Source organism: Rattus norvegicus, chromosome 14 (assembly GCF_021556685.1).
Source record: "Rattus norvegicus strain SHRSP/BbbUtx chromosome 14, alternate assembly SHRSP_T2T, whole genome shotgun sequence".
Taxonomy (NCBI): Eukaryota; Metazoa; Chordata; class Mammalia; order Rodentia; family Muridae; genus Rattus; species Rattus norvegicus.
Window position 1 is genome coordinate 79358037 of NC_141547.1, and position 20780 is coordinate 79378816.

The 20780-nt window shown below is 52.1% G+C and overlaps 1 protein-coding gene across 52 annotated transcripts in view; it reads right to left on the reverse strand.

The window, feature by feature from the left end:
* Ablim2 (actin binding LIM protein family, member 2) overlaps window positions 1–20780 on the reverse strand; it is a 124967-nt gene that overhangs the window by 46422 nt on the left and 57765 nt on the right. For 27 of the 52 annotated variants that reach the window (XR_015636744.1, XR_015636734.1, XR_015636743.1 and 24 more), the window contains exons 7-11: window positions 13224–13311; window positions 9291–9349; window positions 5788–5844; window positions 4507–4584; window positions 683–832 (exon numbers count right to left, since the gene is read on the reverse strand). Coding sequence is in view for 26 of the 52 variants with exons in the window: in XM_087583851.1 (XP_087439977.1) it covers window positions 683–832; window positions 4507–4584; window positions 5788–5844; window positions 9291–9349; window positions 13224–13311 (432 nt within the window). In the remaining 26 variants the exon portion in view is untranslated. 52 annotated transcript variants of the gene reach the window in all.

Below are 20780 nucleotides of genomic sequence, written 5' to 3' on the forward strand. Positions count from 1 at the left end.
TTGGAGGTTTGGCCTTGTTGGGGGGAGTGTGTCACCATGGAGGTGGGCTTAGAGGTCATATGTGCTCAAGCTACACCCAGTGAGGCACACTTCTGCCAGCTAATCAAGATGTAGACCTCTCAGCTCCTTCTCTAGCACTATGTCTGCTGCATGCTGCCATGCTCCCTGCCATGGACAACGACAGACTAAACCTCTGAAACCGTAAGCCAGACCCAATGAAATGTTTTCCTTTATAAGAGTGGCTGTGGTCACGGTGTCTCTTCACAGCAATGAAATTCTAATTAAGACAGACGCCTTCTATTTTCAGAAATACTAGGGAATCGTGAACCATACTGTTTAACCAGCCTAAGGATGGGCTGCTCAAGACACCCAGGAGATGCTGGCCTAGGAATGTGGGCTCAAGGCCATATGGTCCAGAGAGAGAAGACGGCACACTTCATCATCATAAAACACTCAGAGGCCAGGGAAATGCAGACATTTGTACAGTGTGTGTCCCTCTCCCAAGCTCTCCTCGCCTCCACTTCTCTCTCAGACGCTGTGAGGGAGTGTGGTTGAGTGGGAGTACCTTCAATAAGATGGACATGCCATCTGGGGGCGAAGAAGCAGAGTGTGGGCAGTGACTAACTCTGTCCACAAGAGCCAGCTCAGGGGGAAGCATGCAACACATGATGAAGAGCCGTACCTCACCATAGCTCTGCCTGTCCCCCACAGCCGAGTGGCTAATGTAGGGCGAATAGGAGATCATGTCGGGGCGGTCGATGTTGTAGATCGCTTTGTTTTTGGGAAGAGCAGCCAAATCCCTGTAGTCCAGGATCTCATCACCAAGCTTTGCCTGAGGAAGGAGAACAGAGGAGGGGACACTGATGACACAGGCCAGGCCAGAGCCATTCCACAGCCAGCAGTGAGGATGTCCTGGGTTTGCAAGGCTCCAGCAGGGTATGAGCACACTGAGTCCCCAGGGAAGGTGAGGTAGGGATGCAAAGCCACAGGATAGCTCTGGAGTCAGACACTGAAGCTATTGGTTGTGCTCGTAATGTATTGATGCAGGGCCTGACAGTGAGACTCAGACTATGACCTAAAACCACACACGGTTACAGGTATATACCATGAACATCTATCACAGATGTACATGCACAGAATCCCCTACTCACATCCATGTACATACATGCACACACACACACACACATACACACACACACATGTATGCCTGCACACATCAGAGCACACACAGAGCCTGTTTGTCTAAGGTGATGGGGGGATGCACCAGTAACACCCACTCTGCATGATAGCACACACCTGCCCGCTTAAAGCACGTCCCCATACATATGCACGGCTACTTGCACACCAGGACTGGCTCTTACAAGTTTGCACACATGTGCATGTCACACACACACACACACACACACACACACACACACACACACACACGACCCTAATGTGACTCATTCTGCCCACATCATCCCACACACAGCCACATTGGCACATACATTCTTATCCTCTCCTCGCCTCAGCAGTTTTGAGCAAGTACAGAACAGTAGCAAGATGGCGGCTCGGCATTTGACAGGGTGCTGGGATGTGGCCCACTGGACTCACTGTGAGGTCCACCTAGCTGCTGTAGCTCCTGTTTATTCTGCCCACCCTCCTCAGAAGTGTCCCCTGCACCCATACTCATTCTCTAGCCCCACCTATCCCCTCTGGCTCACCTCAACTCTTTCCAGCCTTCAGCCCAGCTCTGGGCTAATCCCTCCCTGCTCAGCTTCAGAAACTCACAGCTACCTATGACAGGGATGCTCACAGCATTCCCATTTATACAGATGAAGAGTCTAGAGCTCAGAGACGTTGAACAATTTGCCCAGAGTCACTCACCTAGGAAAGTATGGTAGCTGCCTGCCCCTAGAACCCTTCCTCTAGTTGATACTCCCTTCCATAGGCCCCACGCTAGCTACAGATACGTCAAGTGGCACTCCTGATGACCCCTCCCGGCTGCTCCCACCTCAGGCCATCCCCATCTTTGTTAATTGTCTGTTCAGAACCTAGCGGGCTCTGCAGAGCCCAGCAGCCCTCACCCATACCCTCCAGGGAGCCTTCCTGACCAATAGGCTCACTAGAGAAATTCACTAAGACCGGAGGTCTAGTGCTTCACAGCTCTAGCTATTCCTTTTGGAGCCCAGGGAAAGCCTCAAAAATCTGAGGTCAGATCCTAAGCCGGGGTTTGTGATCACTACGGACCATCCCATTAGGATTGTCTGGATGAACAGAGCCCAGGAGATCTTTCCCTGACCAACAGTTTATCTGTCTCCTTTGCCCAGTTCCACACTCTCTGCCCCTCAGCTCCTGTAGTTTCCATCCTTCATCTGAGGGCTCGTCACATGCTATTCCCACCCGTGGAGGTCTCTTGGGAGGGCTGACCTTCTGTGGACTGTATGTCCTCTCCCATATCTCAGGGTCAGGGCTAGGGTTGTCCAGGACCCCAACTGGATTTGATACCCTTTCTCATGCTGAGCAATGAGGCATCTGCACAACTGGGTGGGCACCCAGCCTCTGCCTCCTGTAGTACTGCACCATCAACTGCTTCATGCACTGTCCGACTGCTATGAGCATCTCACTTAAATGCTCTGTAGAGGGTTCTGCAGGCTGCAGTAGGACAGCCCAGAGGCTAGCATTTCCTGGATAACTAGGAATGATGTGTCCATGTTGGGGACAACTCACCTGTCCCCCTGGCTATCTTCCCCTAGCTCACTTGGGTAGGAGGTCACCTGGCCCTGGGTGGCCCCCTCTTCCCTCAGGCTCCTGTACAACCTGGGCTCCCAAAACCTAAAAGTTACCTGCTGCAAACAGTGGTTGGCGAATAGCTTGTGGCATTAGTTACTTTCTCTGTGCAAAGACCTTGGATGGTTGCCCTGACAATGGGTTACGCTTTCTAACTGGTGAAGGCTATTTGTGTGTGTGTGTGTGTGTGTGTGTGTGTGTGTGTGTGTGTGTGTTTTCCCCTTTTGTGTTTTCCTTTACACTCTGTGAAACAGATTAAAAAGATGACCATACAAGATACCACAATGCCTACACTCCACAGTGTATATAGTAATACAGTGTGGGGTGACTGGGCTTTCACTTCATGCCCATGGCTGCCACCAGAAAGAGGCGCCAAGGTACTGTTCCCTGTGGTTTCCCATTGCTGAACAATAAGTCATACTTACTGTAAGAAAAGCAGCCACAGGTCACCGTCCTGAGCCGCAGCTGCAGAGCTCATGAGGGATAATGAGGGAGATCACGTTCCCCTTCCTGCTGGCCACCGCTATTTGTGTAAACAACAGGCAGGGGCTAGAATGTGGCTCAGTTGGCAGGGGCTTGCCTAGCATGTACGAGGGCCTGGATTCCTTCCCTGGCCTCATATGGCAGCCATAATGGCACACTCCTGTGAATCCCGGTGCTCAGGAGGTGAAGGCGTACCATCTCTCATTCCTTTCTCTGGGCCTAGAGCTCTACAGGGAGCCTCACATGCCAAGCTGTAGGAAGCCCTGGACCACCAGTGGTGTTGGAGTCACCCTAGCTTATGAATAAGCCTCCAGAGGCCCACTAAGGGAAACACCGTGCCTAGGGTACACAGCCAGACCCCAGACCTCACGGGCACAGGCTGAGACTCAGCACAAGTGGGCTCAGAGGGCTCTGGAACCCACTCCCTCCACACTGTGGTGACAGTGACCCCAGGAACGATGTTTGCTATTACCGACCGTCAGAATGACCCTCTGCTAACCGTCATGGGAGGATGTAGGCTGAAGACAGGTAAGGGGGAACGAATCTCATCACCCTACCATGCTACCAAAGATCCAAGGCCTGGCTAGGAGAGCCAGGGGTGGGTAGCAGAAGGGACTTGCTCCTGTCACATGCTTCCCTCTGGTACTGAGGCTTCTCAAGTCACTGTGCTGCCCTTCAGCTTGTGCCTCAGGACTCTCAGTGACAAACCTCACCACTCACACATGGTGTAATACCAATGCCCTCCTGTCTCTAACCTACCCTCTGAGGCAACTGTTCTAACAACTTCTTAAAACAGACTCAATCTTTTTTATACTTATGTGGATGGTCCCATGCATGTGCGTGCATACACACACACACACACACACACACACACACACACACACACACACACACACACACACACACCTCCAGTGCACTCCTCTTGAGGAGCTGGGCAGGAAACTTCTGTGTTCACAAGCAAGGACCTGCACTGTGCCCTTGGATCACTCTAAGTGTAGGCCAGCCATGCCCTCCGGCACTGCTATGGCCGCATCTATACACAGTGCTCTTCCTCTCATCACCAGCCAGATGGGGAAAAGGTCTGTGTGCCAGGTCACACAGATGTTTGCAGCTTCTTCACTCTCCAGTCTGCAACCATTTCTTTCCCAAGGGAGTGCTAAGTAACCTCTCTCAGCAGACTCTGTAGTACCCACAGCACTGGCCCCATGGTGACCCCACTGCCACCCCATGTCACTCTCCAGGACCCCCACTTACATAGATCACACGGCTTGGGGACCCCGATGTGCTGGAGGCAGGCACAGAGACAATGCTCTCTGAGGAAGTCCTGGTTTCCTGAAACAGAGATGTGCAGGTTGACCTGGAGTGGAGTGGTGCCACCCGGAACCTTCTGGAGGTAATCTCCAGGATGCAGGCAGGAATGCCAGTGAGTTCGGCAGGTAGAGTTTTTCCCCTTTTGTGGGCTGAGGGAAGTCTCAGAACAAACACACAGGCTTGGGTGAACAGCTGAAGCCATCACAAACACAACAGGCCATGTGAGGGTGAGGTGTCCACAACCCGATGCTCACTGAAAGCTTGGATTGTCCCAAGGGATGCTGGGGTGAGGTGATCCCATCTCTGGGGATGGAGGCAGGTGGGCATGTCTAGCAACCCTTGATCTCCATGGCACAGGGACCTCTGTTACTCCTCTCCATGGGTGAGCTTCAGTCCTCCAGCCATAACCTCTGCTTCCCTGACCTGACTCTCAATTCCTTCTCAGCTGCTCCTCCTCTCTTACCTAGGCTTGCTCTAGTGATGTGTGATGTCACTCTCGGCTGCTGACAGTGGCCCAGCCTCCTCAGACAGCTGTAGCTCCTCCTTCCTCTCCTGCACGCAGATCTCCTGAACTCCCCACACCTGGCCACCCTACACCCCTCTCCAGTTCTAGTGTCCTGCCCCATGCCTCCCGTTCACCTCATCAAAAAGGTGAATTTCCACCAGTATTGCTGCCTCACAGAAGGCAGGAGTTCTGAACCCTCAACCTTTAGCTTCTTGTCCCCCACTGTGCATCTTCAGTGGCCTGCACCACCACCAATCCTGCCTTGTTTTCCTCTTTCTTGCCTCCAGTGTCTGCCATGTTCAGAGCAGTTAACATCTTTTAAGGGCCAAGGTGGGTCCCCCAAATTTCCTGTGTAGTAGCCCTACCCTAGGACCTCAGTGTGTGACCCTGAGCCACTGGGTGGGTCTAAGCCAATCTGCTTAGGGTCATCATAAAAAGACACACACACACACACACACACACACACACACACACACACACATGTGAGGAAACAGGAAGACGCTGCTGCCAAACCCAAGCAGAGATACTTCAGGAGGAGCCAGTCTGCCATCGCCTGGGGCCTTGACTCCTGCCACAGAGAAGCAGGAAAGGGTTGAAGCCTGGAAGAACCAAGCCCAACTGGAGGAGGCCTCCCCTCCTGAGTTCCTCCTACACAGCATGACACCAGCAGTAACAGGCAGACACCAGACGTGCCACACAGGGCAGGAGGAGGCACAAACCTGTAAGGCACAGGGCAGGGTGCCCGGGCAGGGCTGACTGCAAACAGAGCTGTGCATCTAGAAGGAAGAGAGGACGGACGGCGTGAAGCTTGCTCTTGAGATCACTGCTATCCCTTCTGTAGGTCCTGGGCTCTGAATCCCTCAGTGCCAAGCCATGCCTTTCCTGCAGCCTTCAGACCATCAGCTTAGGGTTACACTGACAGGGGGCCTGCCTGACCCCTGGGACCACAGGTTTCTGGGGCTGACAGGGATAGGATCACCTCATAGCATTTGCTGATACAGAGAAGGTGGCTCCCTCATGCTTGTAATTGGTGCTTGTAAGTCAGAGCCTGCACTACAGTGAGAGGTGAGGTGACTACTATACCCTACCGACCCTAGGTGACACTTGCCTGGAGTTTCTGCTTTGAAAATGTCCCTTCATTGTAAAGTGGTCAAATAACCAGATAGGGGCCTGCCTATCCTGTGCTGCCCTGCAGACCTGTGTGGTATTCAGAGCAAAGTCTCTCGCTGGTCATGCCAGCCCCACAGAGTGGGCAGAGATGATCACTTAGCTCTCAGTGGGCCATGGGCTCCAGCCACCCTGAGGTGATGTGAGCCCTCCTGTACCCGGTGCCTAGCTATGTGGGTGAGGACAGAAGACAAAACCTAATTCACTGTCAGAGCTGAGGTGACTCTCCCCAGGGGGCACTATCCTGACTCTGCCCCTGCCACCCCTGACCTGAAGACTGTCCCACAAAGACCCACAGTGAACCTCAGCACCTTGCTCCCCAGAGCCATGTGGCACTGCCTTGCTTCCAGCCACAGAGATAAGAATGGGACCTGGAACTCACAGGGACACCATGGGCCTCCTTCAGCACTTAATTCTGATACAAAATCTCTGAAAACATAGGGTGAATGGGTGCTGTGCTAAAGATGTCATGATGCCTGTGGGGCTTGGTAATCATGTCCTAATGTCTCCTAATGTCCACTGAACATACTCCAGATGTCCAGGACCCTGCATCCTGTGATTCTTGCTCACAACAGACTCCCTGCCTGTGTGGAGGAGAGAGTGGCTTTCCAGATGGCAAGGAAGGCCCGTACCCTGCATAGATTGACCAACGAAGAGCCGGGGTCTTGCTGGATGGAGAATGAGTCCCCTGAGTATCCTGCAGATGTCCAAGGGCCCACATCAAGAGACACTTGTTAGGGTGACTACTAAATCCAGGACAGGCAAGACATTTCTAATCACTGGGAAGAAAGGTGTGGCCACCACACACTGACAGGTTTCAAGGGTCAATAACACAGGTGCCACCTCCAGGTGCCCTGTTCCTCAGGGACAGGAGTCTTTCCCTGTCTTCAGCCAACCAGGCCTGCCTGACCACACTTCCTCAGAAGCTGCTCACATGGAGAGCAACAGAGGGCAAGAGTCTGCCCCACCCCCACCCCCACCCAGGCCAGGAGCAGCCAGCCCTAGAGAGCCTGGGCTCAACACCAAGAAGCCAGCTGGTCTCAGGCTGCCCAGCCTCTGCCCCAAATGTTGGCTGAAGGAGATGACCTTCATTTCTAACCACTCATTTCAGTAGCTGTACAGACTAGACAGCCCCTGAAGCAGAGCCCTCCTGACAGGCCTAGGCAGACAAGGCTGCCTTCTTCTTGACCTGGCAGCACCCACTCCTCAGGGCGTTCAGGCCAGGGACCGGAGAAAGTGAGGAAGGCAATTGTTCCCTGCAGCTGGTATGGGGCATGGGCCACCCGCCCTGTCCCTGAGCCTGGCTGGGGGAAGGGAAGTGAGCGGAGTATCAGCTCTTTCCCAGCTCTGTTCAATCACAGGTCAGGATGCTTCCCTGTGCGTGTGTGAGTGTGTCTGTGGCCTCTGGGCATGCTGGGCTCCCTCCTTCCTCCGAAGTGTTGGGCTGCACAGGGGACCCTATAGACAAGATGGAGTCAGAGTCTATGCTCACATCGTCACTGGTCATGACTGAGGGCAGGGATGCCCTGGGTGGCAGATGCAGTTTGCAGAGAGAATCGGGGAAAAACAGAGCAGACAGTGTGCTATTGATCACTGGCCTCCTACCTGGAAAGCCATAGCAAAGGCTTAATAGGATGATAGCGTGGTGAGGCAGTCACTGGGCTGGGGGTGGGTGGGTGGGGGTGGTATATAAACTCCTCACAGCCAAAGGCAGAACTGAGGAGAGGATTCTGGAGAGCACCCTGCTGGTCTCTGGGCTCCTCCCTGCTGCCTGCCTTCCCTATCCTGCTTCTGCTACAGTCAGACTCCTCCTCTCCCTCCTCCTCCTCTCCCTCCTCCTCCTCTCCCTCTCCCTTCTCCTCTTCCTCCTCCTCTTCCTCTCCCTCCTCCTCTTCCTCCTCCTCTTCCTCTCCCTCTTCCTCCTCATCTTCTTCTTCCTCCTCTTCTAACTTCTCTTCCTCTTCCTTCTCCTCCCCTTCCTCTTCCTCCTCTTCCTCCTCCCTCTCATTCCCTCTCCTCTCCATCATCCTCCTCTCTTCTCACTCTCCCTCCTCCTTCTGTTTCTCTTTGTCTTTCTCCCACTCCTCTTCATCCCCCCCCCCCGCTCTGTAATGTAACTACCCAAGAAGGAAGGTGCCATCTTGGAAATCTCCTGAGCTCTGATCCCAGGGCTTGGGTTTGATGTCTGTACAGACTCTAGCACACCCTCCTTGGAACACTGTGCTTCCTTTCCATCCAGAGTGGCTATTGTCTCTTCATCTCTTGGCCATAACCCTGCTGCCTGGCACACAGCAGGGCATCTGTGGGGTTCAGGACCTGGCCCTTCCTAGAAGCTGAACTTTGCTCTTAGCTCCTAGGAGGTCACATTAATCTCATCTCAGCAGCAGCTGTGTTCATGGAGGGCTGTCCACAAGGGATCATCTCATGGTATGGGTGGCCATATTAGGAAGACTAACCTGTGCCCCAGGGCAAGAGCCTCAGGCCACAGGTGAACAGTTGACATGTGGGCTTTGTCAGAGCAACAGTGGAATCTCAAGCACAGAGCTTGCCTGATTGGCAGTGCTCTGTGTGCCCTGTCCTGCATATGTGCAGGAGGGTGACGTCTATCTCCACAGGGAGAAGAGAGTGGAATCTTTGCATTGGGACTTGCTGGGTATTCTGATCATCCTGCCCTCAACTTACCCTATGCCAGGCAAGCCAGCCATCAATGAAGGTATGGGAACTGTCAAGCCACGGTGCAGTTTGGACCTGCAAAATTTCTGATGGCCATAGGAACTATCTGGGGTCCCTTAAACAGTCAAGGTCATCTGTGTTCAGTGAGTGGACAAGGAGATTGGCTGGGTCGGGCCATCTGGTCTTTTGGGGGCTCCATTAGACCTGCATGATGGCTCACTGACCTCCCTGCTCCCTCACCTGCAGCCCTCCATCCCCTGAGCCTGGCTATCCTATGACACCTCCAAGGCCAGTCTGAGAGGCATGAGTAGGTTGGCCTGTGTTTCTCCCTCTAACCTGCATGTGGAGAAGGACACACAGGGAAGCCACAAGTCTCACCAACCTTGCTCTTGTCTTCAGTCCTGGCTGCTTGCCGACATGCCGGATGCCAGATGGAGGAACCTGTAGACAGATTCCCAAGAGAAGGTGATCAAAGCGTAGATCTGGATAAGGGATCCATGCCTGAATATCTGCTCAATGCCCTTTGAACAGGCTCAATGACTCCCCTCTGTGACACTGAGATCATAGTACCTGGTTGGAGCAGCTTGGTTCATGTGATGCAAGGACAGGAGGGAAAGGGGAGATCGTCCCAATGTGGGCCAGTCACTCCTAAGCCTGGTCACAGGGATTCCAGGGAGCCTGGGCATGCACACAGCTCAGCCTAAGATGGCCAGAGGGGTGTTCTTAGAGGTAGAATCAGATGCAGAGGTGGGGATGAAGAGGTTCTCATGACCAGGACACCATGAGTGTCACAGCACCCACATGTGCCAGAGCTCTGATCACAGCATCAGCAACAAGTCGGACACCTCCTTCACAGAGGGCAGGTATGAGTGGCCAAACACAGGGCCTCAGGGTGGCCAGGAGTGGTGGGGTTCCACACAAGGCCCCGGCCATAGGCTTCAGCTCCTCAGAGCTCTCCACTAGACTGGCCAAACCCTCACTGCAGTATGGGAAACCCATGCCTGAGAGGGCAGCCTGGACTCCATGCTGCAGAAAGCCCTGGCAGGTTCCACTGCAATGATTGGACCAGCCCAGACTGGTGAAGGGAGTCTTTGTTTTCTGAGATGACAGTACCTCCATGTGAGCACGTGTCTCGAAGCCACTGTCCGTGCTTGGCATTGGCCATCCATCCCTCTGTCTAAGGGCTCCATTGACTGTTACAGTGGAGCCTCTGCAGAGGGCCTTCTACTGGGCAGCCACAGTGGCTGGCCTGATTCTCAGGATCTCGCTTTGGGGACAACAGGCGACAGTGGGGACCGGCCTGTTACATCTGACATCATCCCAGGGCTTGCCTCAGAAAAGGGAGGCCTGTCTGACACAGCTCAGAATGCCTCTCTGTCGATACTCACACTGGTCTGTAGGCAGTATGCAACAGATGTAGCTGCTATCGGATCCGTACCCTGCCCACCCCTGCTCAGCTGCCCCTGTGACCCCAGGAGAAAGAACCAGAGGCCAGAGAGATGGAATATCAACACAAGGCCATCCTCACTTAGCCCATGGATCATACCCACCCTAGTGCTAGTCCCCATTCATACCAGTGTCCCCTGGTCACCTCCGCTGGGATGAAGCAAAGCCTCTCAATCCACCTGCTTCTATATCTCCTCCTAGCCCTGTGTAGCAATTGAGAGGTGAACTCTCTCCTTCTGCTGCACCCTCAGCTTAGATGCAGGCCCCTGATGGGTTCCCTGCCTTCCTATTCATCCATTCATCCAAGCCAAGTCCTGCCCACACCTCCTCCAAGCAGCACTCTGAGCTTTTGCTGCTGGTGCATCTGGGTCCCTTGGCCTCACACCAGCCCCCTCTGACTGCTGCTCTGGAAGGTGGGCTGGCCTGTCTGCCCTATCTGTTCCCAGCACTCAGTGGGAAGTGAGACACAAGCTCCGTGTTCCTTAAACTCCACTCTAGACAAGGCTGTGACCTCTGTCTAGTCCTTGACCTCTGCTCCCACTTAGCCCAGGTTTAGCTAGATTAATGCAAGTCATTGAGAATCTTTCCCTCCAGACCCCTGGTCACCTTTACTGGTGAGTGACATTCCTTGTTCATCTCTGGTGACAGCCTTGTCCTGATTTCTGTAAGGATTCCCACCCTAGATGCAGGTGTTGGTTAGGTTTCCTTGTCAACTTGACACAACCTTGAATCATGGAGAATAGTTTCACCTGAGGAACTGTCTAGATCAGGTTGCTCTTAAATCTTAATTCATGTAAGATGACTAAGCCCCTCATGGGGGGCATCATTCCCTGGCTTTGGGTCCTGGATTGTATAAGAGCAGAGATGGATAGCTGAGCACCAAGCAAAGCAGGCAGCACGTGTGCGACTCATTTCTCTCCGATCTTGACTGTGGGCATGACTGGCTGCTTTGAGTTTCTGCCTCGACTTCCCCACAATGATGGGCCAACCTGAAGTCATGAACTATTAACCCTTTCCACCTCTATGGTTAAGATTTTTTATCACAACAACGGACATGAAACTAAAATAACATAGTTTCCCCCTTGAGATCAAGCAGTTCAGAGCATGCTACCCCAGCATGTGACCAGCTGTGGCATGTGACATCCATGACTTCTGTGGCAGAAGGATCACTTTGAGCTGGTTACCTGGGACATGAACACTCGAGAATACAACAGAAAGGAGACTGCTGCAGAGGAGAAGTCCAGACCTGTATAGGGGTCTCTGGGTGTGAGGACACACCTCACCTGGCAGATGGGGAGTCAGCAGGGGTCCCATCACTGGGGAGGTGCGATTAGGTTTCCTTCCTCTATTTGACATCTTCCTGACTTTCTTTTCTCTTGGCTAAGAATGTGTTATCTCAGCCAGAAACCAAAGCTCCCTCTGAGATCCACCCTAGAGACTTACTGTCACCCTGGATCTCTTGCGCATACACAAGGGACACTCATTCTTTTGCTTCTGCCTGCCCTTTACTCTTTGCCTACCTTCCCTTACAGGGGTCACCAAAGGTGACGCAAAAACTGTATTTTCTCCCCTACAAGGGTCACTGCCTCCCTTACTCTGCTTTCTGCCAGTAGGAAAGAATTGAGGGAACACTGGGTGCTCTGATCGGAGTTTAATAGCAATCACAAGTCTGAAAGGGCTCATCTCATCTGGGAAGAGATCGAAGGCTGGGCGGCCTAGCTTGGTCTCCTGTCCAGGGGCCCCAAGGACCCCTCTCCTGTACTACACTGTAATGTCCAATGAAGACAGTTGTCGAGGCTATGACTTTCAACCAAGCTTGCACCAGATCGCTACCGAATTTCACCCAAATGACGTCATTCCCAGTAGAGTTTTGAGATGAAGCCATTCCTTTGACTTCCCAAGAGACAGAACTAGGAGGGGACAGCCATAACCTCCCTGTCAAGCCTGCTAGGCTGGCACACTCCTAAGCAGTCTGTATGACTGGTGCTAATCCACCAGCCAGCTTCAGTTGGCTGCTCTGTCTCCCATACTGCCTTGGGGTGGGAAGTGACCTGGCAATGGCATCACCTCTCTGCCACCCCTGCCATCTGCAGCCTCATTAGGTCTACACCATCATGCCCTCTGCTCAACTGTGGGACACTTGATCTATTATAGGGAATGAAACATTGTGTGGCTCTAGAATGAGAGAGACTGCCGTGAAGGTGGCCAAGCTGTGTCACTGTTATTTTCCACCTTGACACTACTATCTCGTGATTTATTTTTATTTTATTGGTCCTGTGTGAGGGAGCATGTCCCACGGTGCACACATAAAGGTCAGAGGGCAGCTCCATAGAGTCGGCTCTCTCCTTCCACCTTTTCTTGGGTTTCATGGATGGAACTCAGGTCATAAGGTTTGTGCAGCAGGAGGGTCTCTAACTGCTGACCTACCTCACTGGCCCTGTCAATATGATTTTTAAAGGTGAGTGCGTGGCTTGCCCATGAATGCATTAGAGGGCTCCTGTCTGCCAATTTCCCTCTGCTTTCAATGTTATGAAAGCTGCTTCTCCACACACTTCAGGAAGGAAGTCCGGTCTTGCTGCAGTGTGACAGGGGTATCACAAGCCAAGGCTCAGGGGTGGCGTGACTAAAAGTCTGTGGGTCCAGGAGCAGGGATGAGGCCTGAAGGGCCATGGCGGGACCTCGTGGCCTGCTCTTCAGCAGTCTGATCTTACTCACTCAGGCTTACTCACGCCCTCAATGGTGACACAGCTGAGTAGAGACCGCAGAATGTGTGCGTGTGTGCGTGTGTGCATGACAGTGCCAGCTCCTAGCAGCACTATGACCAGTTTCACCCCAGCACAGTGCATGTCAGGAATATCCAAACGTTTACCTTGCAGGTACATCTCCTCGCCCTCTGAGAACATCTGGCCGCACCTGACGCATAGCGCACATGAAGGGTGGTAGTGCTTCTCTCCAGCCTGGGGAAAGCACAAAGCACGTGAGTGTTGCCACTGCAGCGGGCACCCAGCAGGACAAAGTGTACATGGTGGGCATCTGACTATGCACACATCTGGGGAGCACATCAAAGGTCCAGCAGACACTGGGATTACAGATCTGCACAGGCTAGACAGGGGACGCCAAGGCCACTGAGGGGTCAGAGCCTGGGAGACCTGGTGTCACCCACCCACCTTATCCTTGACCTCTGGAGACCAACTGTACAGCCAACGGTTCCCAGATGTGACTGTGGACAGGTTAGTATCAAAGGGGGACCTGGTCCCTTCACCTCTGCATGTCCTGGAGGACAAGGGGTAGCAGCAAGGACTGGAGACTAGGAGGAGGTAACCTTGTTTCTCTGGTGATGGGAGGACAGTTCTGGGGTTTTGGCTTTGTTTTGTTTTGATCTCTGCATCCCTCACTTTGCTTGACCGACACTTCCTAGCTTAGTGGTTCTTAAGAACCATTAAATCAGATTACAATTTTTAATCCTGAAACAATAAATAGATTACACTAATTGCAACTTCTCCCCTCTGGCTTACTTGTTCACAGTGCCAAGGGGAAAAAAAAGTTCTAAAATGTTATTTCCACTGTTCTCAAGAGTGAGCGCTGTTCCCAGGGTGCGGCAGGTGGGCCTGTTGCTAAGTGTGAGAAATGAAGCCCTCACCTCACGGCATCCTAAAATGGGAAGAGGCCCCACGCCCGCTCCGGAACTTGAATCTTAATTGACACCTTCCTGAATAGAGGGGTCTTAAAAAACACCTTACCTCACTCCCTTCCCTGGAAAAAAGTAGGCCAAGGCCTCTGCCTCTGGGAAAGGAGGATCTAAAATGTGTTCCTCTCCTGTGTAGGCCTTGACAGCTCCCCCTACCCCCAGCTATAAGCTCAGCCCACACCCATGCTTATGTCTCAGACAAAGGGATCCTCAAGGCACAGAGGACCAACCCCACCCATGGCAGCTGACCCCAGTCCCAGCCCTGGTTCTTACTAAACCTGCTACCTGGGAATCTTCTGGGCCTCCCAGCCTCATCAAATAGTCTTGTTTTCTCCCAAAGCCACCTCCTTCATAGGAGTCCTCCAAATGCCTCCTAGTCCTATCCCTTCTGATCCATTCCTTGCTCCTTGGCAATTGTCCTGGCTTCTTCCTCCCAGAACAGACTGAGATTTGCTGGCAGGACCCTTCCAGGGCTGAAAGGTTTCATGGACACTGGTCATCTCCAATGCCAGTCTGAATAACAGGGTAAGGGGCTGGGTCATTTGGTGACTGCAGTAGACAGCATTGTGAGTGGGCAGGAGGCACTGGGTTTTGGGTTCTGAGCAAAGGTCAAAAACTGCTCTGTATTTTTTGAAAAGTCGCAACTCCCCATACCTCTTCCCAGCAGGTCTCTGACAGCCCCAGGGTCAACAAGCCCTGTGTGTCCAGCTGTGCCAATGTATGAATTGAAAGGGACAGAGAACATTGGTGGGAACAGTTTCTGAAACACTAGACTTAGGGCTGGAGAGCTTGCTGATCTTCCAGAGGACCTGAGTTCGGTTCTCAGCACCCAAGTCGGGCAGCTCACAGTTGTCTGTAACTCCAGCACCAAAGTCTCCTGTCCTCTTCAGGCATCCCACACAAGCTGCATTCACAGAGATATAAACACACTGGAGAGAAAGACGGAGAGACAAAAACAGAGAGAGAGAGAGAGAGAGAGAGAGAGAGAGAGAGAGAGAGAGAGAGAGAGAGACAGAGACAGAGAGAGACAGAGAGAGACAGAGACAGAGAGACAGAGACAGACAGAGAGAGACAGAGAGAGGCGACAGACTGTATTTCCCTCTTTAAAAGTTGCTGTGACTTGCTACACTGTGCACACACTGTTCAGTCCCATACTAGCCCCCTTCGTTCTGTGGCAGTCCTTTATAGAATGCACTGTGGGTATATTATAGCCTTTGCTGTCATAAAGGGCATGGAGTTTGGGGAGGTGGCTTGAGCAAGATCAACCTGTGGGCAGACGGTGGAGCTCAGATAGATGCCAAGTGTGCCCCCAAGTGTATCCATTTCAGACTGGGCCTGTGGGCTCCCAACCCTACTGGAAAGTCCTTAGCTCCAGGGTGCAGATCATATAGTCACATAACCCCCTCAACCCTCATGCCCTGTACAAAGAACAGAGGGTGCAGACAGTCTGAACAGAGATGCCAGCCCAGAGGATCCGGACGCTGGTTTATCAGGGTCCGAGTGAGAGGGACTGTTAGAGGTGGTGGCTATCCTGCGGTGACAGGAAGACATCTGGAGAGGCTGGGTGTGTTCTTGGTTCTAGCTTGGGTGGTGGTTACTCGAGTGTGCTGATCTGTGGAAGTCTATCCAGTTACATATAGCGGGGCTTTCTCAGATTCACCACCAGTATAATGACATGGACTTCTACATAGTTTAAAGCTTAGGCCTTTTGCTTAGACAATCTCCCCGCTAGCTCATCTAACTTAGCCTGGCTATCTTGCCCACAACCCACCCACACTATACGAGAGCCACATGGCTAGCTCTAAACCTCTCTACTCCTCTGCAATCCATGTCTGGTTCTTCCCAAGTCCACTCTCTGAATCTCCAGCTTCTGCTTTCTTATCCTGCGTCATTCTCTCTGCCCAGTTGCTCCTGCTTCCCATCCAGCTATTGGCCTTCAGATCTTTTCGACAACCAATCAGCAGCGAGACAACTTCAGATACAATTCCAGATTGCCTTTAGGCATAGAGCACTGCTTGGCCTTCAAGGATCTGAGCAGATTTACAAATGTAAGGCTGTCATGGGCCACAGAAACGGCAATACCAAGATCCTGCCAGCATTTTGCTCTCTGCCAGTTCAGAATTAACAATTGAAAATACAGGGACACAGCTTTACACAATATTAAAGAAAAAGAAAAAGGTTATCCCAACAGGTACACTTGGCCACTCCTCGCCACATGTCTCGCTTAAGTGTTAAGAGTTCCATAAACAGATGGAAGGACCTAATTACCAGATCCAAAACAGCAAAACCATCAAATGAAAACCTGGCAGAAAGCCCACATTTACCTGGACGGAGACAGCCTGGACAGCAAAACCATGAGCAACCCACAAACTCTCCCACTCAGCAAATGGGCCTGGCAGAAGGCTAGGCAGGCAAGTCGAAGAAGGGGAGGGTGGCTTTGCAAGTCATATACCTAATAAGGGCATGGGATCCAGAATATGTAAAGAACTTCTGTCATTCAATAAGACATGACCCAGGTAAGAGGGGAACAGCACGTTTTTCCTGTAGATGAGACCGGGTCTCACTGAAAGCTCTCGTCTCCCTGCTGTCAGGCCTAAGTTAGGCTTGTGGAGAATCTGAAAAAGTATTGAAATAATCAGCGGGCAGGGCTTTAAAACCATCTCTGAATGTCTGAGGAGACGGGAAACACTTAACTGCCACCACCGGGCTGGAGTGAGAGAGAGCTGTGAATGCAAAGCCGTGTGACGTGTATAAAAGAACAGAGAGAGAGCAGGGAGTCAAAGGCAGCAGAGAGAAGGTTATCAAAGACTAAGAGATCTCTTAACTGTGAAGGAAGAGATCTTTCCTTCTGTGACCACAGTCACTGTCACTTCTATCATTACACTGTCATGAACTGACCTGGTTGCCGTCACCCTGGCCACCACTGAGGAAAGCTATGGCAAAGAAAAGTGATGTGACTGGGATGGTGACAGACATCAGGGGAAGGAACGGCTTTGCCCAGCACCTCTGAGGACCATGGCTCTGTGGATAAGGTTGCCATTCAGAAATGCCTCACTGTCAGTGGTCACCTCGAGAGGGGCTGCCACACTGGGAAAGTTGAGAGGTGAGCCCTGTTAACACCCGAGATGACCAGGGCTTCATGAGGTCCCACATGGTTCTTCTGGAAACTCTGGCTGTGGCTGTACAGATGGCTTGGGTGACAATGACAATCTTGGTCATAGGAGAAACTTCCAGGACCGAGTGTTGGTGGATATGATGGCAGTGTTGATGGCTTTAATGAGTTTAGTAATGATAGTGGTTATGGGGGAGGTGGTCCTGGTTCCTCTGGAGAAGGCAGAGGCTGTGGTAGTTGTGGGCGGGGCTATGGCAGGAATGGCTATGACAATGGGGGACACAGAGGAAGCTTTGCAGTGGCAATAGCAACAACTGCATAGATGGTGACATCTATAAAGGTCAGAAGTCACAAAAGTCAACCTTCATATTTTGGACCCACGGAGGGAGGAATTTGGAGGTGGAAGGTCTGGCCTTGTGGTATGGAGGCTCCTAACACTTTGCCAAACTGTGAGACAAAGATGGCTGTGTGGACCCAGAAGCAGCATTGCTGCTGCAGGGGTGGCAGGTTCTAGCCACTGAGAGAGAACAGAGCCAAGCAGGACAGGAGAGCCAGAGTTGTGACAGGGAAGCCACAGATAACAACAGACTACAAACTTAGGACAGCACCTGAGACTGTCTGTGTAACAGGTTTTTGGTTTCTGTCTTAGAGAAGTGTGAGGCCCTCCGACAAAGTATTGGTTACTTGTTTGTTTGTTTGTTTCTTTTGTTTTGATGTTGTTTTTTTTTTTTTTTTTTTTGGTTCTATTTTTCGGAGCTGGGGACCGAACCCAGGGCCTTGCGCTTCCTAGGCAAGCGCTCTACCACTGAGCTAAATCCCCAACCCCTTGATGTTGTTGTTTTAAGACCAAATAAGAGCGTCATTAAAAAACAAAAGAAATGGGCTGGAAAGATCACTCGGCTTAAGAGGGTTTGCTGTGCAACCACAGGAGGCTGAGTTCAGATCCCATCACCCAGGTAACGAGCTGAGCATGCTCTCATGCGCTCCTGAAACCCTGGCAATACAGGGGGCAGGGACGGAGACAGGAGTGGCGCTAGGGATTATCAGCTGACAGGTTTGCGGAGAGACTGTTTCAAAGGAATAAGCTGAGCGTGACAAAGGAAGACGCCCGGCACCTGCCTCATCTCTGAACACAGGTGCACACACCTGCACACACCTGCACTCATGTTTATATATGCCAGGGGGTGGGGATGGGGCAACTTAGACATTTCTCTAAAGATGGTAAGAAAATGATGGAACTGAAACGATGGCCCCTGCTACATGTCACTGTCGTGGGAACTTGCAAACCAGCTCCTGACCTCCAAGGACAAGGTATCTTGTACCCAGCAAAACAAGAACAACCAGAAGCATGGGAAGCCTGTGGAGAATTGTATTCATTCACCATACAAACTAAAATTCACTCCTTGGTGTCCAAAAAATAGCAAAGACTCTTACACCCAGTTATCAACACCAAGGCACACACTGGCCAATGGCTCCTAAGCTCATACCTGCATCGTGAAGGACTCAGTGCAGCACGCCCACCCGTAGGATCCTGTATGGCTATATAACAGAGGAAGCACCCATAGGTGCAACAGTGTGGATAGCCTGTGAACACTGAAGGAAAGGAGCCAGCCATATAAGGTCAACTGTGTGACTCCCAGAAACACGCAGAACAGGCAAAGCCACAGAGGCAGCCGGGACCCGAGGTGTGTGGAGGGTTCCTTTTGAGGGATGGAAAAGCTATGGAAACAGTGAGGAGAGGTTTGAACACTGACGGCAGAAGCTTGAGATGCCTTGGAGTTGTGTGTTTTAGTGTATTCCCCGAGCTTCGCTGCACAGTTGGGCTCCCTCTGCATCTGGAAGAGGTTGGCTCCTGGTGGTGTTCTTGTTACTGTCAGGCACATGTCAGCAACACATCCAGAGATTTCTATGCATCCATGCCCATGTGTGGGCACAACCACACCCATGGCTTAGATGAGCAAACTGAGGTTCACAGAAGCCAGAAGATCTACCCAAGGCCTTAGGACTAGTAGGGCAGAGCCAGGCTTTTAGCTAGGTTGACAAGCTCCCAGTCTGGACCAAACACTACTCCCCAGAAGGTGCCACAGCCTTAGAGCATACAGACTGGCTGTGGCTGAGCTCCTGCTGGTTCAGGGACTCACAGCGTGGGTTCCATCCACGCACTCATTGCCCATATGCTCAGTTCCTATACCTAGTGGTACTATAGGGTAATGGACATGGTGAAGGGGAGGTGGTCACAGAGTGCCTACTCTATGTGGGTGTCTTCCCATATGGTCACAGCACATGCCTACCTTACTACAGAGCCCCACACCCAAGTCAGAGCCACAGGCGAGCCATTGCTCCCAGCACCGCCCCTCCCCCACTGACCACAGTCTTAGCTGGGAGAGGCCACTGTCCTCACTCTTGCTGGGGATCACTCATCTGCAAAGCATGGCAGACAACAGCGGAGCCACGTTTCAAAATGGCTCCATGTTCTGAAACAATCCATCTGTGACAGGAAGATAAAATGAAGGAAGGCCTGTATCCCAGGTATCATAGAGAACACCATTTGGCTGTGACGCCTACTGAGGGGATGAGCCTTCAAGTCACCTGACCCATCCCAGGTCACAGCAAAAGCCAGGGGATGACTCCTGCCTGAGACCTTTAATTGCATTGTGTGACCTGGGCCTTGTGACCTGTCTTGGGGTTCCGTGTCCTCTACGATCAAACAGAGGCTGCAGTAGGACCACAGAACTCTTTGACTCTCTCTCCCTCCCTCCCTACCTCCCTCCCCCACCCCCAGAGAGAACATAAGAAGCCAGCAAGGCTGACAAAGTCAAAGGTAAGTCTCTCCACTGCTCATGTCATGGTCTACTGTCTCTGTGTCTCCCTCACAGCGAGGCATCTTCCAGGTATCTGCCCAGAGTTTGCCTACAGGAAGACCTAAAGCATCAAGAGCAGGTTGCTTCAGCACTGAACATCTGTGTCACCACCCCTGGATCCCTAGCTGGCTGATGGCCTAGCCTCTCGCTTGCTTGGGGCTCAAGATGGCTTAGATCTGAACAGTGTGTTCAGAAGCCCAAGAGGTCTTTGGCACTGTGTGGTTTTAGAAAAACATCTTATGCCTTCCAACAAGCAACTGTCATCTTTAGCAAAACACCAAAGCCGGCGATGGAGATGTGAGTGGTCTATAAGGGCACAGAGCCCCTGCAGCCCCACAAGGCCAAGCCAGCAGGCAGGGCTCTAAGAATAGTCCCAAAGCATCGCTGAAGAAAAGGTCAGTGGTACTAAGGTGCAGTAGAAGCCTCATGTCCTGAGACATTGCTTCTCCTCCTCTGTAGGCTGGAGCAAGGAGCCTCTTCTCAGCTGGTCAGCAGAAATCCAGACCTTCCTGACTGAGCCTCCCACACCCAAGGCCAATACCTTCTTCCTCAGACCCAGCTATTAAGTCTGATAAAACAGGTTACCTAGAGATCTGGATTTGCCTCCTGATGACCCTAGCTGCTCCTTTGGTTGCACCATGAAAAGCAGAGCTGGACCTGCAGGTGGCTGCTGGGATCCAGGGTCATTCCTTGGTCACTCTTGAAAGTTTATATGCTTTTATTCTTGTTTATTGTTTTCAGTTTGGGTTTGAATTCATAGTCTTG